The following is a 25,659-nucleotide window of genomic DNA, read 5'->3' as shown; positions in this document are numbered from 1 at the left end:
TACTAGCTAGGGTTTTATCGGCCATGGAAATGGATGAACCTGCACTCTCCATTCATGAAGCGAACGATGATTTTTGCAATTCAATCCTCTCTCGCTTCGCCAACTCCACGAGCGAAAGCCACCAGCACCTATGCGCCGTCATCGGCGCTATGTCTCAGGAGCTCAAAGACCACAATCTACCTTCGTCCCCCGTAGCCTACTTCGGTGCCGCATGCTCTTCTCTGGACCGCATCGCATCCGAACCCAACCCTCCCAACCACGCCATCGACGCACTTCTCACCATCCTCTCCCTCGTTATTGCCAGAGTACCCGTCGCTGTGTTGAAAAAGAAGAGAGAGTTCTTGTCGGAGCTCTTGGTTCGAGTTATCCGCTCTCAGTCGGTTGCGGAGAGTGCAGTAATTTCCGGATTGAAGTGCCTTTCGCATTTGTTGTTCATCAGGGATAGTGTCTGCTGGTCTGATGTGTCTAACTTGTTCAACGTCTTGTTGGGATTGCTTACTGATTCACGACCTAAGGTACTTTTCTTTTTTACTTGCTTCTTTTTTATCGAGGTTGCAATTGCCCATTACGATTTTGCAATACGGGATAAAGTCCCATGGTTCCCTTTGGTTCTAGTAAAGTGATTCCTGGGTTCTTATTTTTATTTTATTTTAAAGTAATCCTGAATTCTCACGGTTTCTTTTCATTGTGTTTTTTTTCCTTCCGTTTTCAATCATTAGTGAGGACCATTAACATTTTATGTTTAGCCCTGACCCAGAATGATTGTTCTATAAAAGATTTTAAGATAAGTATTACTTGGATTTGATTTTAATATGACTGAAGTCCGTGTGGATAGTTCACGAGGGTCGCTTTCATCGTATATCATCCTAGTACAAAGTAGCTCATTCTTTGGTCGTTTATTCTAAGCTTATGAGAAGAGTTTATTTCTAAAAAATATAAAAGAATTAACCTATTAAAACGAAAAGCTTCTTAAAATGTAAAACTGAATTTTGATTGTGTTTGACATATTTGAATTTATCTTTTGGACTTTGGAGCGTGTTAAAGGCAATTGCTATGCAATTGATTTGATGACTAGTGGAAAATTGGAGATTTTTGTGGTGCACGAGACTATGTTATAGGTTATTGTTGAGAGTGATGTCTCCGTTTTCGTAGGATCATTAAACTTGGTTGATTGTACTGTAATAAAATTGTACATTGCCTTTGGTTTGGCCCTGCCTAGTGTTCAATCTTCCACCATCACCATCACCATCACCATCATAATTAAAAGAAGAAGAAGAAGAAAGCTTCAAATTTTGGCATGATCTTTTGTTAGGATTCAAGTTCCAAAATGACAGATAACACAAGAAACAGTGAGATAATTGTATTGATAGCTTATTTCCAATAAGAAACCAGTGAAATTACGATGAACTCAACAATACTGAAATTAAAGGAAAGAAATGAATTCTGCCACAAGATTGCAGAAATTCAACTACAGATTAACATAAGCTTGAAAAGGAAATAGCCACGGTATTCCTGTAGCTTTAGAAAGGCAACTGTCTCTCCCAAAGTCCATTCCCGAACCTTCCCAATTCTTTAAGGTACCTCCCTTACTCCTTCTTTCCTCTATTTAACTATACTAGCACTAGGGGTGTAAATAGGCTAGGCTAGGCTCTGACTTAAATAGGTCAAGCCTGCTTTAAAATGCGTCTGGCCTGGCCTGTTAACCTGTGTAAGCTCCTAATTACAAGTCTGGCCTGAACTATATTTAAAAAATAAAAGCTTCGGCATAGGCTTGTTAGCCTGTTTAAGCCTATTAAACATTCAATAATTAAAAGAATAACTAAAATAATATTACTTTATTATTCAAATTTATTAAAATAATAATTTTATTTATTTTATTTAAAATAAATAATATGATATAGGCCGGCCTGTAAGTTTATAGGCATGATATGTACAAAAAAGACTATGACCTATTTTCTAAATAGGTTTTTTTAAAGCCTAGGCCTGTTCTATTTTACTATTTGTAACAAATTAAGCCTAACCTAATATAGGCTAGGTTGTAGGCCCCTGTAGCCCGGCCTAGCCCATTTACACCCCTAACTAGCACACTCTATGTTGATTCACATCCTTCCCTCCAAACCTCAACTGATTTCCCAATAACAATCTTGGGAATATTCTTTGCTGTGTCAGCATGTTTATGGGCAAGTGATCCCCTGTACTTCTTTTTATACTAAGCCTTCATTATTGGGTTCCTATCATCTTTCAAAGTGAGACATTTTGGAATTGGTGTCATGTTTTTTCTTTCCTTCCTTCCTTATTTTTGGTCTTCATCCTTAATATTCTGAATAGAGCCCAAGATAGGTTGGTAATAATTTGGACAAGTTGTGCTGTTTTTATTTGTTGAGATGGTGTAACAATTGTTATTCGTTTTAAACTCTAAGTGGGAGAAGAGGATCTACAGGGACAGGGGGAAGATCGTTGTTTTGGTGGAAGGTTACATGAATTCTGATCAGTTTTCTGCATGACTGCTTCTGGTCCTGATGAATGACATAGAATGCTTGCTAAACTACGGTACATAATTGAATATTGTTCGCTAACTAGAGCTTTCAACAGGTCAGAAGACAATCTCATTTGTGTCTACGTGATGTCTTGTTAAACTTTCAAAATTCTTCACTACTGGCATCTGCAAGCGAAGGAGTCACAAACCAACTCGAAAGGTTTCTTTTGCTTGCGGGTGGAGCAAATGCAAATGCAGGTGAAGGAACTACAGGAGCACAACAGGTTCTGTATATTCTTGATGCCTTGAAAGAATGTCTTCCTTTTTTGTCACTGAAATACAAGACCAGCATTCTTAAGTACTTCAAAACTCTCTTGGATCTGCGTCAACCCCTAGTCACAAGGCGCATAACAGACGGTTTGAATTTTCTCTGTCTTCACCCAACATCAGAAGTTTACCCTGAAACACTACTTGATTTGTTAAGCTCGTTGGCTCTTAATATCACATCAAATGAGATGTCTGGAGATGGAATGACATTTACTGCTCGCTTGCTTGATGCTGGAATGAATAAAGTTTATTCTCTTAACAGGCAAATATGTGTAATTAAGCTCCCCATTATCTTTAACGCTCTCAAAGGTAAGAAATATTAGAAATTTGTTGTGTTTGTGCATATGGTTTCCTTTTTTACTGAAGTATGCTTTTCACTTTTTAATATGCAGATATTTTGGCATCCGAACATGAAGAGGCCATATACGCGGCCACAGATTCACTCAAGAGCATTATAAATTCTTGTATTGATGAAAGTTTGATTAAACAGGGAGTGGATCAGATCACTTTGAGTGAAAACAGGGAGTCAAGGAGGTCAGGGCCAACTATAATTGAAAAAATTTGTGCAACTATTGAGAGCTTACTTGATTATCACTATAATGCTGTCTGGGACAGAGTATTTCAAGTTATTTCGGCTATGTTTCATAAATTAGGTATTTTGATTGCTGTCAAGTCTTGTTCTGCTTTCTTGCGTTGACTTATATAATTTGTTGGTTAGTCATTGTCAAGAAGTATCATATTTTATAGTATGATTTAATTATCTAAAAGTTTGTGTGGTCCCTTCTTCTGGTTTCTGTATTATCTTCTCACTTATTGTCTCTTTGTAACTCATTCTTTAAATGATAGCGTGGTGTGAACTGCTTGTAACTGATTTTTGAGATTACTGCTATTATAATACAGGAAACTATTCTCCTTATTTTATGAGAGGAATACTCAAAAACTTGGAAGATATGCAGAAGCTACCTGATGAAGATTTTCCCTTTAAGAAACAGGTCTACTTAACTTTTCTATCATACTTTCATATAGTTTTGCTGGGCAATATTAATGTAGATCTCAGAATCTTATACAATGAGCTCGGATTTGTTCTGTTTTCCATGCCAGGACCATTTCCCCCAATTTTGAACAGTTTCTCAGATGAGCTAACCTGTAAAAAGTAGGATGTCTTATGACTTCCATTATGATATTGAAGATTCCAAAGTAGATAGGTGATTAGTCAATGATGCTTGTATGTATTAACAGGGACATTTATTGCTATTGATCAACGATGCTTGTATGATTAGTCAATAACAAAATATAGCTGTCCAGAGCTGCGAATTGAATTTCTATTGATTCATATTTTCAATAAGTGAAGAATTTGAGTGCATTAATTTTTTTTTTGTTCATTTCTTAGTTAATGTTACCAATAAGTTGGTTGTTAGTAGAGGATTCGGAACGTGTCCTATCTTATAATTTTTATGTGCAACAAATTTCTAATATATAACATTCTACAATGTGCAGTTGCATGAATGCTTTGGATCAGCTCTTAATGCAATGGGACCTGAAACTTTGTTGTCCCTTATACCTCTGAATTTGGAAGCTGAAGATTTATCTGATGCAAATATTTGGCTTTTTCCAATTCTAAAACAGTATATTGTTGGTGCATCTTTAACCTATTTTACAGAAGAAATTCTGACTATGATTGAACGTTTGAGGGAGAAGGCTCGAAGGGTATGAAACATTTTATTGTGGGGTGCAATATTATTCTTTTGCACGGTATTCATTTCTTACTTTGTACTTTTTACAGCTTGAGAAGCAAGGACTGATGGTGTCGTCTAGGAATGCTGATGCACTTATGTACTCTTTGTGGTCGTTGCTGCCTTCATTTTGCAACTATCCTTCAGACACTGCTGAAAGTTTCGTGGATCTGGAGAAACATTTACGTGATAAGCTAAAAGAAGAACCTGATATTCGCGGAATAATATGCACTAGTTTGCAGCTTCTGATTCAGCAAAACAAGAACATTGTGGATGCAAATGACAATGATTATATTGGGCAAGATATGGCCAAAGAACAAGTTTTTGTCCGTTATTCTCAACAGGTTGCAACAGACAATTTGTTTGTGCTGAAGTCATCTGCAAGGAACTTGTTAAAGGATCTGTCAGAAGTATTCCTGAATTCTACGAAAGATGATGGTGGTTGTTTGCAGGTAGTAAAACTAAATAAATTGGGAATAGTTGCTTCGATGTATACTAGTTAAGCAGAATGTATGCCTCCCTTATTTGAGCATGTATTTGGACACAGCATAAAACTAGAGTTTGGTATTCTGTAGTCATTGCTCTCTAATGATTCCTTGTTTTCTGCTGCCTACATGTGATATTCATTCTTTTATTGTCTGGAGAATATGTTTCATCTTTTATTGTTATTCACTAATTCTAAATCTTGATATAACTTTTACCATGAAATTGTCGTTGGATTTACGTATTATATGTAATTTGGTTGTGGCCCTTGATGTCCTGTGCCAATTACTGTGTTGGGCAACAAAGAGTTAGTGTGTGTTTATTTCAAGGTTTGTAGAGTTATTCCTGGGAAAGTGAATATGACATTTGCATGTTTAGGACAAGCTTTTAAAAAAAATACTGCTGGGCATTATTGATTCCCCGGAAAGTAGCATGCCCATGTTTTGCTTGCTTTTATTTCTGTGATGAGGGGTGGGTATGTTACTTCCCCTTGGGAAGAGAAGTTATCTTGAACCTGCCAACCATTAAGATTCACTCTGACTTCCTTCAAAGTTCAACCTTATTCTTTCTCCAATCTGTTTGACCACCGACCTTAATTTGTGTGGGATGAATGTGATGTCGATGTTGGTTTCTTAAGTATTAACCAAACATGTTCTTGAATTTACCCAGAATAACATTCATGGTCATAGTGTTTGCTGGAAATATCATTCCTGGGAATGTATTTTTGTTCCTTGAAACAAATGCCCCCCTTGGGTATATATGTTGCTCACTGTCAGAGAAATGATTCTCATCAGCATTTTGTGCTTTGGACACAGCTCTGTATGTGTACCATTGTCTGAACTCACTTTATGTGCCCTGGCAATAAGTTCAAGTCATGATTTAAGTAAATATATTATATAGTGGAAGAATCATTTTACACCTGGGCAATTAACACTCTAAATCTTAGTTGTTGATATCACTTGCTTTTAACGGTTCACATGACTAATAAATTAGAGCCGTTAAATGCAAGTAGATCAACGACTAAGATTTAGGGAAAGACTTGTTATTCTTATATTGGTGAAAGTTGATCCTTCCCCTATTATATATATGTGTGTGTGTGTGTACTCTCCTTTCTTTTAAATAATATTTGTATTTAACTAAAAAAGTTGAAGAGTGATTATGTGGGCTTGAGGTTCTTATTGACTTGTATTGATCATTAGTTCTCCGTGATAAGATCAGTAAGCTCTAAAAGTGTTCTTTCAAGTTTCAAGTCTTCAATTGTGACTGCAATAAGGAGATATTGCATAGATATGCAAGTCCAAGAAGTCTAAGGCAACTGCAGCTCACAGATATTTGATTAGACTTATGGTATTTTTGGAAATGTTCACGAGTGGCAGCTGTTTTCATTCCTTGGACATTTTTTAATTGAGAGGTAGCTGCTTTAAAGTCTAGGTTTTGATGTATGGGCAATATTTGCCAGTGAGATTTCTCTGGAAGTTTAAGGGACACTGCCCCCACCTCCACCCCTACCCCCCAGAAAGCACGTTAAAATTTTGTCCTATAGACATGTTCTTGGACATATTAATATTTCATTGTTTACTGTATCCTTTTCACTAACAGATCTGCTCTAATTTTTAAACTTATGTTTATTACTTGAGAGTTGAGAATTGAATTGGTCCTTTTTTGCTACATTTTACATTTAACTTGTGCTAGTAAGTTTATAGTGATGGATTTCCCTCCATTTACAGCACACAATTGGTGATATTGCATCTATAGCAGATAAAGCAGATGTGCGCAGTTTATTCAAGGAGAAAATGTGGAACCTTTACAAATGCACTCGAAAGGCCAGCAAAGTAGACAATTCAAAAAGTTTTCATTCTATGAAGATTGATGATGCATCAAATAATGTGTCTCCATCAGTTTTCAGGTGTAGATAATAATCTATTTCCCTCCCTTGTGTTTAAGTTTTTTTTGTAAAGTTGTCAATTATTTTAATCTGTAGCACCTGCATTTTACTTAAATTATCTTATTTTCATATTGGTTATCTGCATTTATTTCAAAGAATTTCTTTTTTTTCCTAGGGTGCGGCTTATTGATTTTTCAGTTTCACTGTTGCCTGGTTTAGATGCGGAAGACATTGATTTATTATTTCAAGCAATAAAGCCGGCATTGCAGGTTTGACTGAGATATATATTGTAGATTTGTTCTTTGCAAGGAATTTCTAAATCCCCTTTTTAATGTAGGAAAGTTAGGATGATTATAGCTATTATTATTTGCAGGATGTTGAAGGTGTCATGCAGAAGAAGGCGTACAAAGTCCTTTCAAACATTCTCAGGGTATTTCGCTACTTCATTTTAGTTGATTTTCCAGTTAACATAAAAATTTCAAAACATGTTCATATTAATTTAGTCATTTCATCTCATAAAATTTTCACATTGCAACTTCCTATCCAAAATGCTTCAATCACTGTTTTTGGTGTCATGGGTATGAATATTGTTGATTGGTTTTTATTAATTAGCATACCTTTCTCGTTTGTCATTAAAGTACGTTGTCTTTCTCTTTGGATTATTCTTGACAGAGGTCAGATAGTTTTGTTTCATCGAAGTTTGCGGAACTGCTTCAGCTAATGGTTGAGATTCTTCCTTCGTGTCATTTTTCTGCCAAACGTCACCGACTTGATTGCCTTTACTTCTTAATAATCCATGTCTCGAAATCAAAGGTATTCAATGCTGGGCTTTTGTTTCCATGTTTGTCACATTGAGGCATGTTTTTGTCATGATGCATCTGATATGTTGTAGAATATTGACATATAATCTAGTATGAGCACAAAAAATCTGAAATTATGCTCTGCCTGCAGGACAATTTGGAGCACTGGCCCGAAATTGTTGGTTCTTTCCTTACTGAAATAATACTTGCTCTTAAAGAGGTAATATATTGTATTGTGGAAACATTGTAGTTGTGCAGTTTTTGTTGCCTTTTTACATGGAGCATTTTTTTTGGCTCTGCTGGGTTTTTTCTTCCGGAGCTGGCACATTTCTTGAGTGTCCATGCAATTTTTTGTGTGTTGGAGGGGTGTACTTGGGCTTTTTGCTAGGATCTTTCATGATCCAAGCCGGAATTTTCTGATAAGTTCATTCATTGTTGTTAATTAGCGCTCCACTATTGCACATACAATAGCATGCTGTGCAGGGAAACCAAATTCCCACAATATAAACTTTGTAGTGTTTTGAGGTTTGTGTTGCCCGTGTGAGACAAGCAACATGACTATTGCATGTTCCGTGTGCCACAGTCAACTTCCAAAATGATGGCATTTAGGAAATAAATTCAGGAACTTACAATACCATGAAGTCCTGTCAATTTGGTGATCTTTGCATATCAAGCAGACCCATAGTCCTCTGAGATTCCTGCAAGCACAGATGGCTCCTAATAGGACGTCTGTCTGTTTATATTTTGGATTTCTCTACTGTACCCTTGAGTGTATAAGAGTTCGAGCTCAAACTACCTATTAGCCCATATGGCTGAGTTTTTCTTTATTTATTTTTAAATTTAAATTTTTGCTTTTTTTTAAGTGGCAGCTAGGCGAAAATTTGAATGCTTGTAAACTTGAGCTTTCTGTAGCATCACCCTTCTCTATTTCCTTTTTTTATCAATTATATCTTTTCTTTGAATGGATGAAATGGCGGAGTATATCTGGTTTTTGTGTGACCGCAAAATTTTTCTTAAGCTAAAAGAAAAATTCTATAGAACACTAGTAAGGCCTTCAATGTTATATGGAGCTGGATGTTGGCCAGCACATAGGCAACATGAGCATAAAATGGGAGTAGCATAAATGAGGATGTTAAGGTGGATGTGTGGTTATACGAGGATGGATAAGATACGAAATAAAGATATTCGATGAAAGGTAGTAGTAGTACCGGTGACTGAAAAGATGAGGGAACATTGATTGAGGTGGTTTAGGCACATAATGAGACAACCACTGGATGATCTCGTAAAAACAAAAGTTTGTTATCAAGAGTTCGACACAAAGAGAGGTAGAGGTAAACCGAAACTTACCTGGGGAAAGGTAGTTAAACAAGACTTAATGGAGTGAGATATAAATGGGCGGACGGTGTGTCTTAGGAAGGAATGGAGAAAAGCTATAAGCAGGGTGAAAGGTTAGACCTGTTGTTATCCCTATGTTCCAGATGGTCTTTTTTTAGTCCTTCTAGTCTTCATGCCCCCCTCCTTCTTTTCTTTTATCTTATTTCCCCGTCCTAACCTTTTTCTTTTTTCTTTTTTCTCTTTTCGGTATCTATCATTAGGTTCATCTACCACTGACCCCAATTAGCTTGGGTTAAAGGTGTTGTTGATGTTGATGTATATCTTTTCTTTGAATGGGAAGGCTGGTCAGCCTTGTTAAGAACCTTAAGGTCACCACCCCAAAAGCTAGCTCAAAGGGTGGGAGTGCCCAAGGCCTTATAAAGGCTTTATTAGTTGCCCATCCAATCAATGTGGGACTATATATCTCAATACGCCCCCTCACGCAAGAGCCTTTTTAGGCTAGAAGCGTGGAATTGCACAGGCCCAATTTTTGGTTTACCTTGTGCTTTTTATTTATTTATTTATTTTAATTCCACTTTAAAGCGGGGGACGGTGAGGCTCTGATACCATGTTAAGAACCTTGAGGTCACCACCCCAAAAGCTAGCTCAAAGGGTGGGAGTGCCCAAGGCCTTATAAAGGCTTTATTAGTTGCCCATCCAATCAATGTGGGACTATCTATCTCAATAAGCCTTGTCTGCCTTCAGTTTAGTGGCTGCTGTTACTTATAGCTGTGGTGGCCTGCAGCAGATGGCTGGCCAAGAGGATTGCTAATCAGCAACTCATATTTTGATAAAAGAAACTGTTAGTCTACTTATTCTGATTGGTTTTACTGACAAGGAGCAGAGCTGTTGAATATGTAGTTTTTTTTTTTTTTTGTGGGGGGTGAGGTAATCTGAAGTTTATGCAAAGCAGCATGAGTGGGATTGATCAAGGGATCAAGTAGTCCTTTGAGAAACTTTGTACCACTGGAGATTCAGCTTTTGGGTCAGATATAATAGCTCTGCTTAGGTTAATAGTTCAGAACCATCTTGGAGGTATTGTCATTTTGACGAGTGTATGTTTTATGTTTTTAGTGAGTAAGTTTTTTCACAGTTGTCTGCTTATCATATTGTGCAATTCTCAACATCATGAGAGCTGTGGTTTAGTTATCATCATGTGCTGCTGTTGCAACCATGTGCCAAATGTGTCTGTTAATGAGTATTGGTTCCTTTCCTTAAAATTAATTCTAAAAAGCTACTATTTTAGTTTCTTATATTATTGCTTAAAATTCCTAGTTTAAACTTCTAATTGTGTTTGCTTTCCTTATTTTCTGATATTCTTTTGTCTTGTGCCTTTTTTACTATCTTTTTCTGTCTTTGCTTTTTTAGTATTTTTTTGGTCTTTGTATATACAACCATAAAATACAATACTTTTACTGGGCACAGCTCTGAATTAAGCTTTTTTATGGGATGGGGTGGCTATTCTAGTGTTTTTTACGGCAATAAGATGTTGGTGGTTATTTTTTTATGTGATTGTAATCATAGTGTTCATATAGTGTTGGGAAGAGAATAAAAGATGTTTGTCGTGGACATTGCTTTTGCCCGTCAATAGCTTCTAAATTTCCTGCATAAGTTTCTTGTGGTGCTTAATTTGAAAGAGTGATGTTGATCCTTGCAGGCTAATAAAAAAACCAGGAACAGGGCTTATGAAATTCTCGTTGAAATTGGCCATGCATTTGGGGATGAGGACAAAGGTGGGAACAGAGAAAACTTGTATCAATTTTTTAACATGGTAAATATCAAATTTAAAGTTCGTGCTTTACATGTTCATTGGTTGTGGTCTGATTTGATATGATCTTGAACTCACAATTGTTGAACAATGTATGGTTTATAGGTTGCCCATATAAGGTATTTTTATTTTGTGTTCTTTTGTGAGCTCAGGTTGCTGGAGGCCTTGCTGGGGAAACTCCACATATGATAAGTGCAGCAGCCAAAGGTTTGGCTCGTTTGGCTTATGAGTTCTCTGATCTTGTTTTGACTGCCTTCAGCTTGCTCCCGTCAACTTTTCTTCTCCTCCAAAGAAAAAATAAAGAGATAATTAAGGTTTGTTTCCTTGTCTATTTTATTGGTTAAATGCATTGCTGACTGAATTAATTTTATATCCTTCAGCTGCTAATTGAGTGTCTCTGTTACTTCATGATGCAGGCTAATCTAGGTTTGATAAAGGTATTAGTAGCCAAATCACAAGCGGAGGGTCTGCAAATGCACCTGAGGAACATGGTAGAGGGCTTGTTGAAGTGGCAAGACAACACCAAAAATCATTTTAAAGCAAAGGTTGTTTTGATTATCTTATGCCATCTTCTTTTTTACAAAAAAAAAAAGATGCAATTTCATTGATTTGTTGTGGATGGCTGTTGTTTCAGTATTGAAGCTATTTGTTCATATTGTAAACAGTGAGGTTCAAATTCTTTTCAGGTTAAACTTCTTTTGGAAATGCTTGTCACAAAATGTGGACTGGAGGCTGTTAAAGCCGTCATGCCTGAACAGCATATGAAACTTCTTTCCAACATACGGAAGGTCTGTTGAATAGCATTCTAATAATTATTTTTCGTACAAGTCTTGCTAGGATTTTCAACCCAGTTTTGAAACAGATCAAGGAGCGGAGAGAGAGGAACCGAGGTGCTAAATCTGAGGAAACTAGATCTCATCTCTCAAAAGCAACTACGTCCAGGTAACAATCATGTTTATTTTTTATTTTTTTTTATCTTTTTTGCATTATTATTTATTAGGAACATAAACAAAGGGTAGGGGTGAGAGTTGATATTATGCAGCCATACCTTTGCAATTTTTGCAAAGAAGCTATTTTCTGGACTTGAATTCGTGAGTTTTCAGTCACAAGGAGCAATTTTTACCGCCACTCCAAGACTCACCCTCATTTTGAGATTTGAATACCTAAAGCCTCATTCTGAGAAGACTTGGAATATCTACCTCTTGTGCGTTTTGATGTATTAGCATTTTACATGTATATTCAAGTATAGTGTGTATATGGAACTCAAGAAGTAAACTTCTAATTTTCATGTCCAGTGAGAAGTTAGAAAAGTGAACCAGCAATTTTCTTTTTTCTTTTTTTTTTGAATTACGGCCCATCACCGCCGCCCCTCAAGCCCATGCCCTTGGGAATCCTGAGAGGATGTAAATCGTGAGAGGATGTAAATCGCGGGATGTGCACGCAGGGCAGGAATCAAACCCGGGCACTTTGGTGCATTGCTGCCACGAAGACCTTAGGGCTTCAACCCTTTCCGCTGCGCTTATGCCCCGGGGGCGAACCAGCAATTTTCTACAAAAATTTTCTTGATACGACTTATTAAAGCCCTAATCATTTTATTTTAGTTAATATTGTGATATGTTGAAATTGCAAGCCATATCTTAAGTTGCATCGGTCTAGTATAATAATTTGTTTTTCAGGCAGAGTATGTGGAATCATACAAAAATTTTCTCGGATTTCGATGGAGATAGTGGCAATAGTGATGCAGAATACCTGAATGCCAAGACAATTTCTGGACGGAGCAAGTCTTCCTTACATATCAAATCAGCAGCATCTTCATATAGGTAAGCAAGCTGTAGCATTTAATTTTTCCATTCTTCTCAAGACTGGCTGGATCGGTTTGCTGCTAATTGCAATGTTGCTTGAATTTGTTAATTGTAATTTATGTGGCGAGAGTCCATATTCTTGGATTTACTTATATTTTCCGATTATCTAGGTTTTTTTTTAAAGAAAAATTGTGTTTGATTGTAGTACATAAATTGGCAGTGATCGATCATCTTGAATGATTTGATTGATGACTGCAATCCATGCCGGAGTAATTTAGAATATATCCTAGTAAGAAATGTTTGTTATGAAAATCAATTTTGACTAACATTGGTCTTGCTTGTTCTATCTAGGCCCAATATCAGACTAAAGAAGAATTTACCCGAGCACTTGTCTGACCAATCTGATGATGAGCCACTTGATTTGCTTGATCGGCAGAAAACGAGGTCAGCTCTTAGATCATCCGAGAATCTCAAAAGAAAGTCAATGTTAGATGATGAGGTGGAGTTAGATTCTGAAGGACGCTTGATTATCCGTGAGGAAGAACAGAGAAATGAAAAATCTGCCGATTCTGATTTTGATTGTCGGAGTGAGCCTGATAGTCACTTGTCTGCTAAGTCTGGAACTAAAGTCCAGAAGCGGAGAAAAACATCAGACTCTGGTTGGGCTTACACAGGGAAGGAATATGCGAGCAAGAAAGCAGGTGGAGATCTGAAGAGGAAAGACAAACTTGAACCTTATGCATATTGGCCACTTGATCGGAAAATGATGAGTCGTCGACCCCAGCAGCGGGCTACTGCAAGAAAAGGTATGGCTAGTGTTGTAAAGATGAGTAAAGAGCTTGAAGGCAAGAGTGCCTCAGGTGTGCTGTCCCTTAAGAGTTCGAAACTAAAACGAACTCAAAAGAAAAGCGGCAAGCCAAAGAAGATGTAAGTACCGCCAGCTTATATTGATATGTCATGAATTTGCAGTACCAATTTTGATGCTCCTGTGAGTTGTAGGTCTAAGTTAAATCAAATATAATGTACTGTTTTATTTTCATATATTTATTTGATGAGAGAGAAAAGAGGGCTTTTGGTTGCAGTTTTGTTTTCTTTATGAAATCAGTTGTACTGTTTTCTGTTTTTAGTACTCACTAAAGGTGGATCACAGAAATTCCTTTACGATAGGTTGATACAAGTATGGAATCTCTCAGATAATTTTTTTATACGACTTAAATTAAATAATATGATGAAATAATATATATTGTTATTTTTACACGATTTCTAAATTCTAATGTACTTTTTTCGTTCATCTTGTAGCGCATTTAACTTGCTAAATATTGGTTAAATTTTATTGTCTTCAACTTTGGATTATGCGTACTTTGATTTCTTTGTGATTCCAATGGAAGCAATTTGCATTTCAAATTATTGAGATTGTGTAAAATATTTTACATGTCCGACATTGTGATACTTTCTGGTAAGGGGTGCACGGGTGCGACGTTGGCTCTCCCATTGGTGATTATTATGTGGAGGTGCAATTTTATCAAACATAGCTAGCAAATATTTGAACATTTTTTATACTTTTGTGCACGGGTACATGATCGATTATTATCTCATGTCTCGTAGATAATTCTAATCCACTGTGAATCCGCGGTCACTGCCCAATGATTGCATTAACCTCTCCTGCATTTCCACTTATCCATCCTATTCGAGTGATTTCTTTTTAATTTCAAATTCGACAAAAAATTAAAAAATACAAGTGTGATTATTTTAAGATGAACTAATAATTTTTTAATTTATTTTTCTCAAATAAGAAACTTACAAATAAAAATGATATTTACTTAAAATAAAAAGGTACCTCTTATCTACTTTATCCTTATATATATATATCTATTCAATTATACTGCGGGAACGGAGCAATAAATTAAGTGGGAACTATATACGAAGATGCATCAACATGTAAGCCGTGACCTCTGAATTTACAAATCGTCAGGAGTGAGAAACCCATTAGTAGGAAAAAAAATAAAAAAACTTCAAATATATGCCAGACTTGGTTGGTAGACGTCCATCTCTGATAGTCTCCAACAATTCACCAGTAGGTCTATTTTTCCTCTAACCAGGCTGAAAGTTGTTATTTAGGCTACCTCCTGTCAAAATCATAATAATCATAGTAGACTACAAAGTGGATTATACGAATGCATCGGAAAGCCTCACCTTTCGCAACTTTGATTTTTTATGACTAATTTATTATATTTTAATATTAAATAGTAATAGCTACCGCCAAATGTTGGTATCTGTTGAACCTACAAAGACTTATGAGGTCCAATAGCCAATAAATGGACAGAAAACAACTGTATGAAGATATACCTTAGTAGCTTTAGAATATTAAATCTTGGTAGACGTGAATAATACTAATTCATGCTGCTTGACTCTAATGCTATGACAAAATAACTTTGCATGGCGAAAGCCTAGTCTGGATCCTCCGTCACATGATCTCATGTCATATTAGAAATAATCTCAACCATACATAATCGTTAATTTTTTCTATTAACTACTAAAATTGCCTCATATAGAGAATTCATTCCCGCATAAGCCGTATGTATGTATTGCCGGTTCCACTTTGCAAAGGAGAAAATCTTCATTAAATTGAAATGAATATCGAGGGTGTAAATTTCGGTGAAAAACACAACCTATTCGGTGAGTCAGCTCAAAAAAATTAATTACGTCGCAATGCCCAGCCATGGCGTCTATGTGTACATTGAAACAAAACAAAGACTATATATCCAACGAAGTGGTTGTTAAAAGGTTACATCAAAAGAGGGTCAACTCCTAATCTAACCATTCATGGTAAGATAAGGGTATATAGCCAGTGGATATACTCACTCTCCCACACCAGGAGCACCAGACAATCCTTCAACGTTCTGATTCTATAGCCATAGGGCCCATTCCAACAATGTTTCTCAAATTGTTACTGATCCAACCAAGTAATCCACACCGCATATATTTTCACCCAACCAAAGAGTAGTAGTATAGTTAGTATGCAATACATTGCCTTGGTACTCAACAACTGCAACATAGAGTAAAAAACACTTACAATGGAATGGAGCAAAGAAAAGAGTGAACAAGATATAACCTCCTTTTTAACTCACATACCTTCTTTATAATGATAGCAAAGTAAAACTCCGAGAAATCTGATTCACTTGTAAGGGGCAAATATGATTGAAGAATTGTGACCCCCAAAACCAAATGAATTAGATAAGGCTGCCTTGATTTCCAGTCTCTCTTTCTTTGGGCCCACAAGCACTTTAGTATCCTGTTTATTGTTGTTGATCCACCAAATTAGATAATCTAAAACACTATTAATGATATGACACAAACACTGTTTCCAACAAAGGCAACGATGTTGCAGCAACAAATAACATACCACTCCTTTATCTGGGTTTTCAAGGTTGATGTTGGGATGAATCCACCCTGTCCTAATTGCCTACATTAAGGAAAAACAAATCTCAGAAATTTTTAGTTGTAAAGCTTCAGCTGCTCTATACAAATTTCATACGCAAGTGATTCATTAGTTTTCACCTGTACTGTTGCTACAGCTTCCACACCACCAGCTGCCCCTAGTAGATGACCAATCATAGATTTTGTAGAATTCACTCTTAACTGTATAAACAAAACATCTTTGGTAAGCATGACATATGATAAGCAGCAGCATTAATTAAAACAATTAAAAAGAGCAGGAAATCGTAATTACCTTTGAATTGGCTAGCAAGAGAACACTAGTAATAATAATATGTAAAAGGAAATTACCTCGGGGTTTTGACCAAAACAATGAATCAGAGCCTGGTACTCCTTAAGATCTCCGGCCGGTGTGGATGTGGCATGTGCATTTATGTAATTCACATCCTCTTTTGATAATCCAGACTGAGCCAATGCCTTTTCAATGCAGAGTATAACACCAGCCCCTGTTTGAGATCAAATAAAGGAACATAAGTGCAAGCTTAAGCCGAGAATGATCTGCAGGAACTTAAGTATCATTATTCACCAAGTGTTGCAGACAAAGCCCATGAGAATTTAAAAGCTATTTCAATATGAAAAAAAAAAATATCACTCTGAAACCATAAAGAAAATGTGGCATGATATAGTTAATCTCTCAATATTCTGGAATTTTCATGATCAAAGTGTAATTACATTCCAAACTTTTTAAGATAATAAATATGGAGTATGGAAAGTTCCAATCACACTGAGAATTTGTAACAACAGAAAGGAAAAACATAAGTTACAATATATGAACCTATATACAGAAACTCCACATTAGCGTGGCCAGAAAAGCATACATACACTCTTTATTTTCTTTCAAATCATGCCTTATCAGAATTTAGACATGATGGTCACTGCACACTGTAATTGCACGCCAAATGACAAATGATTCCCGTTTCAATCAGCTATCTATGAACATTGATTATGTAATTCACAGACAAATTTATCAAAAAGCCCTGGCAAAGAGGAATAGCTGTAAGGAAGGGAAAACTGCATCCATGGAGAGCAAACAAACCGAAGGTTATAATCATTTCCGCTTCCCCTTCCTTCTTTTCTAGGACATCACATGCACAAATAGAAGATGCACTTGCATTCCAGACAGTGCATCAGCTTCACATTAAAAGTTCCATTTTCCAACATTCAAACAGACATACGAATCAATAAAAGTTAAGCCTAAAGATATGCAGCTTTAAGTTATTATAGTTCTTTTATTTAGAAAATGAGAGAGAGAGACTCCAACAAGTAATCAATAAAAATATCAACCAAGAAGAAAATGCCAGATATAATTTTAATTATATAAATAAATTCTTAATGAACACACACACTAGTCTTATTTAACGTTTCTCTCCTGAGATCCTAAACAAGTATAATGTACTTCTAGACCAAGATCATGCTCATCAAGATACTATTATACTAATGTTATTGGCATGGCAGCAAAAGATTTATGTTTTTAAGACTGCATGAATAGAAAGAGCCCTAAAGATTGAACGTTTTACCGTCAGGACGTGGCTCAGTCACATGATATGCATCACAGGTAAAACTTCCACCACGGAATTCTGCATATATGTTTGCACCTCTTTTCTGCAATGTAAAAAATTGCATGACTCGAGAAATAACTTAGGTATAATGTCAAAAGTGATAGATGTATTTGATTTAATGATTTTATAAATGTCACATAAAAATTAAGATGATAAATAGTAGGAAGTGGTAACGACATGTATGAAGAACAATCCCAACACAAGATGGAACAGCTGCATCAAGTGTTCTAATACTGTTTGAAGGAACTGAAGGAGAAGATATATCCGTCCTGGCACAAGGTTAAGATGTGCACAAATTATTAGATCAAATCAGAAGTACCTTGGCATGCTCCAACTCTTCTAAAAGCAAAACTCCAGCCCCTTCTCCCATGACAAATCCATCACGATTCTGTAATATCATAACCACAAGATGATGGTTAGTAGACAAGTGCAGGACAAAATGAAGGAAAGGATTTGTATACAGACCAAAACTGCAAGCACTGCAATCTTTTAGCGTCTTTGACTATTGCAATTCATATATCCATAGCTTTGCCAAAATAGTTCAAGTTTCATGAGTATAAAAAATGATGCAATAGGTAAGAATTTGAACAGAATTTCTCATTGTCCTTTGTTCTGATAAATTAGATGCCTTCACAGTTTTTAATTTTGTGTTGCTTTTTAAACTTCCAGTGGTGTCTTTCATATCCAAGGTATATATCCAAATAATATGCAACTTTTGGTGTTTCTTACATTTTGATTTTACAAAAGAAGTTACATTAGAAATAGAAAAAGAAAACATTACCAAAAGATAGAGGATAAAGAATCCTCAGAACAAAAAAAAAACAACCAATACAAAGATGCAAAACAAAAGTCCTATAAAACTAAACAGTGTAAAAGAGCTGCCCAATCTCTTTTCATATCCAAAATAGTGATTCCCTTAAGTAAACCACGTGCAAAACACCATCTGATTGATTTTACAAACATTTTTGCAATACACAAGGTAGAGTGACGAACCTTCAAAATGTGACAGGTTTTAGTAAAGAAAGCTCTCTAGATTACTATAAAAGACAAAGGCATACTCATCTGATTTTCAATAAAAAATAAAAAGCAACAGGATTTTTATAGTATTACAATATCCCAAGGGCGGGAAGCTTTGGTAGGATCGGTATTCCTCTGTGAGAGTGCCCTGCATGCCACAAAGCCTCCCAAACCTGCGCCAATGATTGTTGGATTAATATTGGTTTTATGCATGATACTCCACAGAAGCCAAAAAGAATGAGCAACAAAAGAATACCAATTGGTATAATAGCAGCATCTGAGCCACCACAAAGCATCAAGTCCTGAAGATAGATTTCATATTTATTAAATTTGTTAGCACCTTTTGATAAAATGGCAATGGCATTAAACCACACTTTTTGTCACCCAAAAACAAAAGGGAGAAAATATGAGAAATCCACCATCCTAAGAACAAGTATAACAGAAAAATACTTACAGCTTCACCTCTAATGATATGGTTTGCTGCATTCAATATACAAAAGTTACTCGTTGCACAAGCTGTAGAGATAGAATAATTTGGGCCCATCCATCCCTGCAATCCATAAAAGAAATCATTTATCAAAAGCTTAAGACAACATGGCCAGAAAAAGAAGAAGCTTTTGACAAAAAACCAAGACACCCATTTATGGTGTCCACAGTATGCCCCAAGATATATTTCAACGGACCAGATCCATTGCAAGCATGGCAGAACCCATATTTGTTGTTGCAAAAGGTACACAAAAAGGATTCATTTTCTTATATGAGACTCGTAAAGCTTCAATGGCATCATTAAAAACCTGCAATAAACAAAAGAAGAACTAAATAGTCAACAAATCAATGCCATGAGATTGCAGAATATAATAGATTACTGGCTCCATTTTGAATTGCTTTTGACAATAAATTCAATCCACAAGACCAGCAGGTGGTACAACTTCTTAAAGATGTTATGATGCTTCTAGATATAAAATCAAACTACTGAATGTGACTCAATTGTTGAATCTCAACATGCAAGAGTCAAGGTTACCTTCATTCCACCCATTGCTGAGCCAATCAAAACTCCACACTTGTCTTTATTTAACTCATCCATTACATCTTCAGTGATTCCACCATCAACCAAGGCCTTTTTGCCAGCTGTTAGCATATAGAGCATAAATTTATCCATTCTCTTTGAAAGTTTTGGTGCTACCCAACCATCAGTCGAGAAAGACTTTATTTCACCAGCAATCCTCTGGAGACAGTAAATATTGAGAACAAAAATCTACAGCAGGCAATAACTGGAAATACAATTTGAATTAAATATAACTTACTGTCGGATATTCAGCACAATCAAAAGTCTCAATCTCACTTACGCCACTAACACCATCGAGTAAATTATTGTAGAAGACATCTGGTTCATGACCAAGTGGTGTAACCACACCCAAACCTGTCACAACTACTTGCCTTTGCTTTGTAGGAGGTTTTTTTATTGATGTGACCTCTTGGGCAGGTTGCAAAGCTACAGCCATTGTTTTACCTTGAAATTTTACAATTCCAAGGCATAGGTCAGCACTCAGCAATTATAAGATAAAATATGAATAATGAGACATAAATGATGTTCATAAATTGGCTTTCTTCTACATCAGCACAGCTTTGGAGTTCAAAATTGCAGGCAAATGCCTATCATTCAAGAAAGTAATACCATAAGCCTTGCAAGAAAGTAAATGTCTACCACTAAGAAAAAAGTAATGCACGTGTATTTTATAATTTTTCAAGGAATTATAATCCTAAAGGTGCTCATTAATGTTGAGCAAGGAATACAACCACCAGCCAATAAAAAATATGCTCGTGTTTAAGTAAACTAGGTTACAAAAAACCTACAACAACAAAAATTCTAGGAAACCTTGTCACATGAAAGCAAGCCTAAACGTCTATCCATTGCATAGAAATGAAAACAATGCAGATCACTGAACCAGACCCTACCAAGCAGCTACATGTATGCGAGAGGCATCAGTATATGTGTCCAGAGAGTCAAAAATACTGAAGATCTAGGAGCCAAACCACTTGCGATGTAGTTTCTGCCAGAATTTATCTATTTTGCATCCATAACAACTAAGATTCCTCCTCCCCTCATGTTTTAACATACCACCAAGATGATAAGGGCATAAAATACATCAATATTTTACACACAGAAGAATGAAAAGAAACACACACACACACACAAAAATGGAACAGAGAGTTGCCCATAGGTAGCATTCAGGAATCTTAAGTGGAACTATTATTTCAAGGGGGGGGAAAGCTCAAAGAGGTTTATCTTGTTTAAAGTAATTATCCGTATAGATGATGACAACCTCCATGAAATTGCAAAAACAACAAAGTGGCAATTAGAAGATTAATCAGTAATCAGTGTAAACTTTAGAATGGTTCATATGCATATCCTTACGACAAATAATAGGAAGGCAAATTATACCCAGTTAAATGACACATGGGTACCGAGTACTGATAATATCAATTACTTAAACAAATGAAGCAACAGAGCAGGTAAAACAACCCTCAAAATTAAACCAGAATCAAGCAAACGAACAACCCCACATAATAAACAACAAAAAAACCAAAGACAAAGATTCAAACTAAAAGCAGAAGCTTCAAGTGAACAACTCAGAAAAACGCATCCTGTATCACCAGAAAGGCAGAACCCAGATTTGACAATCAACTAGGGAAGGAAGAAATATACCCAATAAAGGGCACAATTTTACAATCTCTAACAATTACCAAACAAAAAAATTACCAGAATGAGTGACTCGGTTGAGACGCCTCTGCCTGCGATTCAAATTAACAGTTTTGGATCCAAAGAGGGAGGAGAAAGCATTGTCACCGAAGAAACCCAAAGGAGAAAGATTATTAGAAGTGTAGTAATCATCGCAAGGTTCAAAAGAGTTCATGAGACCCTGAATGCTGGATCCATAGATAGAGGAAATCAAGCCCCTGTTGAATTGGCAAGTTACAGAGGAGAACTTGTTCCTACGAGACCTCTTGGAAGAGCGAAGAGTAGCGTATGGGGTTCTGGGACGGTCAGAATCGCACGTGATTGACATGCAAGCAGCCACGAGCCACGTGCAGAGCGAAGAGGTGGTGGTAGCCATGGAGATTGTGAATACCCAGATGGAGAAAAGAACGAGGAACGTTGTGATTATTAGAAAGGGACACTAATCAAGGTTCAGAATAAGAAGAAGAAAAAAGAGTGTTGGAAACTATAAACGAGACACAGAGAAACATATATATAGATGAATGAAGTTATGGATCGTTTGGGTTTCAGAGATATGGTGATGCTGATGATGATGATGATGATAAAGGAAGAAACTTCACAAATGCATTCGATCTCTCTTTATACTCACAAGCCGTTCCAAGACAACGCTACTTTTCTGCAATCTGTTCCTGTTCACTGCTCTCTCTCTCTCTATTACTCTAATGACAGAGACAGAGACATCGACGAAAATAATAATAATAATAATAATCCCATTTTTTAATTACTTTATTGATATTTCCGAAAATTTTGACGATTTAACAAATTTATATGCTTACATAACATAATTTTACTATACATTATTTGACCCCCTCTTTTGATTGGTATTAGTTATATTTTTTATGTTATCTGAAAGTTGTATTTAATTCATTAAACAGTTCAAGATTCAAATAAAATGAAGATAGAGATATAAATAAATAAAGAAAATTAAGATTTTGTTGTTTTGCCGAGAGAATAACAAAATGTGTAGATTAAGATATTTAAATGTGTGTAGAGTTTTAACACGGAAAAAAGTATGTGATAAATTAGAAATAAATAGCCATAAAATAAAATATTACTTGGTTTATATTATTCTGACATTTTTCTATTTTAATTATTGACACTAAATAAGGTTGTGGTCCACTAGGAAACCTCACCTTGCGGTTGCAGAGTTGCAGTGTGTGGACGAACAAGGCTTGCTACCTGGGACTCTTGGCCATACCTTTAACCGTCCCATGGCCCATGGGATTTCCCTAGAATTTTATATCACTTCTTTTTTCCCCCCATTCTTTGTCTTTGTTTGAACGAAATAATGCGACATTGTTACAATAAATCAGGTCAGAAAATTTGATGGGTCTAACAGTGAAACGGGCACAATTGATTCATCCAATTGTGTTGATAAACTCATACTGTAATTTTTAAAAGGTTAATATTTTTCATATTTCATAAATGAATTTGTAAGAATAATGAATTTATATATTTCATGTAATTGGTTGTATATACCTGAAATTATTTTATTACGAATTCAATCAGTTTGTTTAAATTAAGAATGTGCAAAATAACTAAAATAATTAAACTCTTTTATAAACTGAATTGCAATACACTTAAAAGAACTGATTTTTTTAAAACAATTCTTGATTTTAACTAGTTTTTAAAAAATCCCAATTGATTTTTTTCTTCTCTTTTTTTATTTTATTTTTTCTCTATTTTATTATATTATTTCTTTAATTTTTTATTTTTATTTTTTTTTCTTATGTACTTTTCTCTTTTATTTATCTTCGTTTTTATCTTACTTTATTTATTTTTAATTGTTTATTACTTTTTTAAAAATTTATAGTATCATTTATATTTTTTTATTTTCTTTTTATCTTTTTCCCTCAATCTTTTCGTACTTTTAATTTGGGTTCATACCCTAACTAGTTTAGGATAAATGTGTTGTTCATGAACCAAACTAATTGTTTTTTGTGTTATTCTACTAATTTATTTTTTTTGGTAAATACTAATTTTTTTATTATTCACAATGCTTCACTTATCATATTTAATCATTGTACAAAATCTTTAGACAATTTGTAACGTTGATAAACCTGGAATATTTTAACATGTTGTATTTGATCCAATTTATTAAACTACAATTTCAGTATGTTGTTGTATTTTATCCAATTTAACTACAATTTTAGTTTATTGCTCGTACACAATTGTTGTACCCAGTCTGAGCAGGTTTGAAAAATAAACCAACTCACTTCTCTGAATTGAATTGTTTTTTCCTATTTAGTTTGATTCAAGAAAATTGAAGTGAATTGAATTGTGCACACACCTAATTTAAATAATTAAACTATTTAAATCTTAACCAAAATTTTTTCTAATTCATTATCTGATTTTACTTTAACAATGTTTCAGTGAGAATGAGTCAGAGAGCTTTAGCTCAAAGCTTTTTCCTTTCATATGCTTGTTTAATTGTCTAAACATATTATAAAAAATGTACTTCTTAAAATTTACATTTTAGCTGATAACACTAGCTATCCACAGATATCGAATAAAGGTAAAGAGCATTTCTAGTCTATTGCCCCAGGTGGATCCTATAACCATGGATTCAAGTGGAAAGAAATTGGTTTCTTTTAACTAGTATTCTCAAGTTCAAATTCTAAGAATGGAAAAATGATTTTGGGAGAATCGCGCCCTATATTGAGTCTAATAACAATGCTCATTGCTCAACCCGAATTAGTTGGACAATCGATGAACAGGTGAATATATTCAAATTTTACATTTCAAACATAAAATAAGTTTATTTTGTCTTGAAATATCTTTTAATATTTTATATATATATATATATATATATATATATATATATATAGGACAAGTTATTATTATATCGTTGTAAGAATAAGAAGTTTTATATCAAATCTTAGTCATTGATTTACTTGTATCTAACGGCTCATATGCCTAATAAATTAGAGCTGTTATATATAATGACCAAAATTAAGAGTGCAAATTATATTGGTGTAAAATGATCCTCTGACTATATTATATATATATATATATATATATATAGAGGATCAACTTACACCGATGTAAAAATATTAATCTTACACTCAATCTTAACCGTTGATTTTCGTCAATCAAATGGTCAAGATTGATTGAGTTATTTTGGTTAATTAATTATTAATCCCCAATAAATTACAACCGTCAGATTTACAAATATAAACGGTTAAGATTGATTGGATTATCTTTATTAATTAATTATTAATCAACAATAAATTACAATCGTCAGATTTACGAAAATCATCGGTTAAGATTGAGTGTAAGATTTATTATTCTTACACTAGTGTAAGAAGATCCAGCCCCATATAGAGATAAGATCAACTTACATCAGTGTAAGGATAATAATTTTATAGATAATCTTGACCATTGATTTTCGTCAATCAAACGATTAAGATTGATGGAAAAACTCATCTAGATGTAGGAAGATCCATGATTACCAACTGTATAGACTATAGACCAGTGTTTTAAAACTCGGACCGGTCATCGACTCTGTCGAGGTATTGGTTATTGGTTCAACCAGATTCAATTGGGTTCAACAGAATTTACTGTTCATATATTAAAAAAATATAAACATATTACTTATATTAAAAAATTCACATAAAAAAACTACCAATGAGCTTCAAAAAATAAATTGATTTTCAATGATAGCAAATATTATATACTTTTAGGCTTCTACCTCTAGACCATATCCTAACATTAGATTAAAATTGCAATGTAAGCTAATGCACCTTTTATGCCTTGACATAACACAGATAAACTAAATCATGATAACAAATGGTAGGCATGAATACTAAGGAGAAAGTGTCCACCATTGAGAGAAGACCATCCGTGTTTATCCTCACTTAACTTCTTGAGATCATTATAAGATGCAACTAAATTACATAAATGAACTGCACTAATCTGAAATACCTTTTTATTTTCACCTTATTTTTTAATCATATTTACCATAAAATATGAACATGAATTAATTCAAGAGTTCTCTCAGCAACAACAAAAAAAGATTTACAAAAAAAAAAGGATCATCCGGTCTGACCCGGGTCTCGACTGGGTCAACCGATTCAAACCGAGTTGACTGCAGAATCGATTCAAATGACCACTTAGACCGAGTCACTGAGACCCGGGTCGACCCGCCGATCCGAGCCGATT

At 35.1% G+C, this 25,659-nt stretch overlaps 2 protein-coding genes across 3 annotated transcripts; one reads left to right on the top strand and one right to left on the bottom strand.

The window, feature by feature from the left end:
* LOC133305400 (uncharacterized) lies at positions 1 to 13,854 on the top strand. Its single transcript, XM_061505615.1, has 18 exons — positions 1 to 515; positions 2,593 to 3,112; positions 3,196 to 3,456; positions 3,704 to 3,795; positions 4,301 to 4,510; positions 4,587 to 4,988; positions 6,747 to 6,925; positions 7,080 to 7,173; positions 7,278 to 7,334; positions 7,577 to 7,717; positions 7,856 to 7,924; positions 10,736 to 10,849; positions 10,999 to 11,160; positions 11,263 to 11,391; positions 11,533 to 11,634; positions 11,709 to 11,788; positions 12,523 to 12,666; positions 13,000 to 13,854. The coding sequence occupies exons 1-18, from the start codon at positions 24 to 26 to the stop codon at positions 13,577 to 13,579; spliced, it is 3,828 nt and encodes a 1,275-aa protein (XP_061361599.1). The 5' UTR covers positions 1 to 23; the 3' UTR covers positions 13,580 to 13,854.
* A 1,404-nt stretch (positions 13,855 to 15,258) lies between these two features.
* On the bottom strand, positions 15,259 to 22,124 carry LOC133305312 (3-oxoacyl-[acyl-carrier-protein] synthase II, chloroplastic). Of its 2 annotated transcripts, none has more exons than XM_061505484.1 (14): positions 21,481 to 22,124; positions 20,024 to 20,229; positions 19,741 to 19,944; positions 19,403 to 19,513; positions 19,174 to 19,269; positions 18,976 to 19,021; positions 18,813 to 18,892; positions 18,022 to 18,090; positions 17,661 to 17,745; positions 16,435 to 16,589; positions 16,207 to 16,287; positions 16,052 to 16,111; positions 15,781 to 15,940; positions 15,259 to 15,694 (listed from the first exon to the last, which is right to left on the bottom strand). In XM_061505484.1, the coding sequence occupies exons 1-13, from the start codon at positions 21,833 to 21,835 to the stop codon at positions 15,824 to 15,826; spliced, it is 1,665 nt and encodes a 554-aa protein (XP_061361468.1). In that variant the 5' UTR covers positions 21,836 to 22,124; the 3' UTR covers positions 15,259 to 15,694; positions 15,781 to 15,823. The 2 variants fall into 2 exon arrangements, with proteins under 2 accessions (XP_061361468.1, XP_061361469.1); XM_061505485.1 differs by having other exon boundaries at positions 15,259 to 15,598.
* Between the last annotated feature and the right edge of the window lie 3,535 nt (positions 22,125 to 25,659).

The sequence above is a fragment of the Gastrolobium bilobum genome, unplaced genomic scaffold (genome assembly GCF_033153095.1).
Source record: "Gastrolobium bilobum isolate Gb01-03AN ecotype WA unplaced genomic scaffold, APGP_CSIRO_Gbil_v1 utg1221, whole genome shotgun sequence".
In the NCBI taxonomy this organism is placed as follows: domain Eukaryota; kingdom Viridiplantae; phylum Streptophyta; class Magnoliopsida; order Fabales; family Fabaceae; genus Gastrolobium; species Gastrolobium bilobum.
This window is presented reverse-complemented; position numbering and strand designations above follow the sequence as displayed.

Coding starts and splice junctions, on each gene's coding strand:
- LOC133305400 (XM_061505615.1), top strand. CDS start 24: ATGGAAATGGATGAACCTGCACTCTCCATTCATGAAGCGAACGATGAT. Junction 3,796..4,300: donor ATTTTCCCTTTAAGAAACAG/GTCTACTTAACT, acceptor TACAATGTGCAG/TTGCATGAATGCTTTGGATC. Junction 7,925..10,735: donor TAATACTTGCTCTTAAAGAG/GTAATATATTGT, acceptor TGATCCTTGCAG/GCTAATAAAAAAACCAGGAA.
- LOC133305312 (XM_061505484.1), bottom strand. CDS start 21,835: ATGGCTACCACCACCTCTTCGCTCTGCACGTGGCTCGTGGCTGCTTGC. Junction 19,022..19,173: donor ATATCATTAGAGGTGAAGCT/GTAAGTATTTTT, acceptor ATCTATCTTCAG/GACTTGATGCTTTGTGGTGG. Junction 18,893..18,975: donor TGCTGCTATTATACCAATTG/GTATTCTTTTGT, acceptor TCATTGGCGCAG/GTTTGGGAGGCTTTGTGGCA.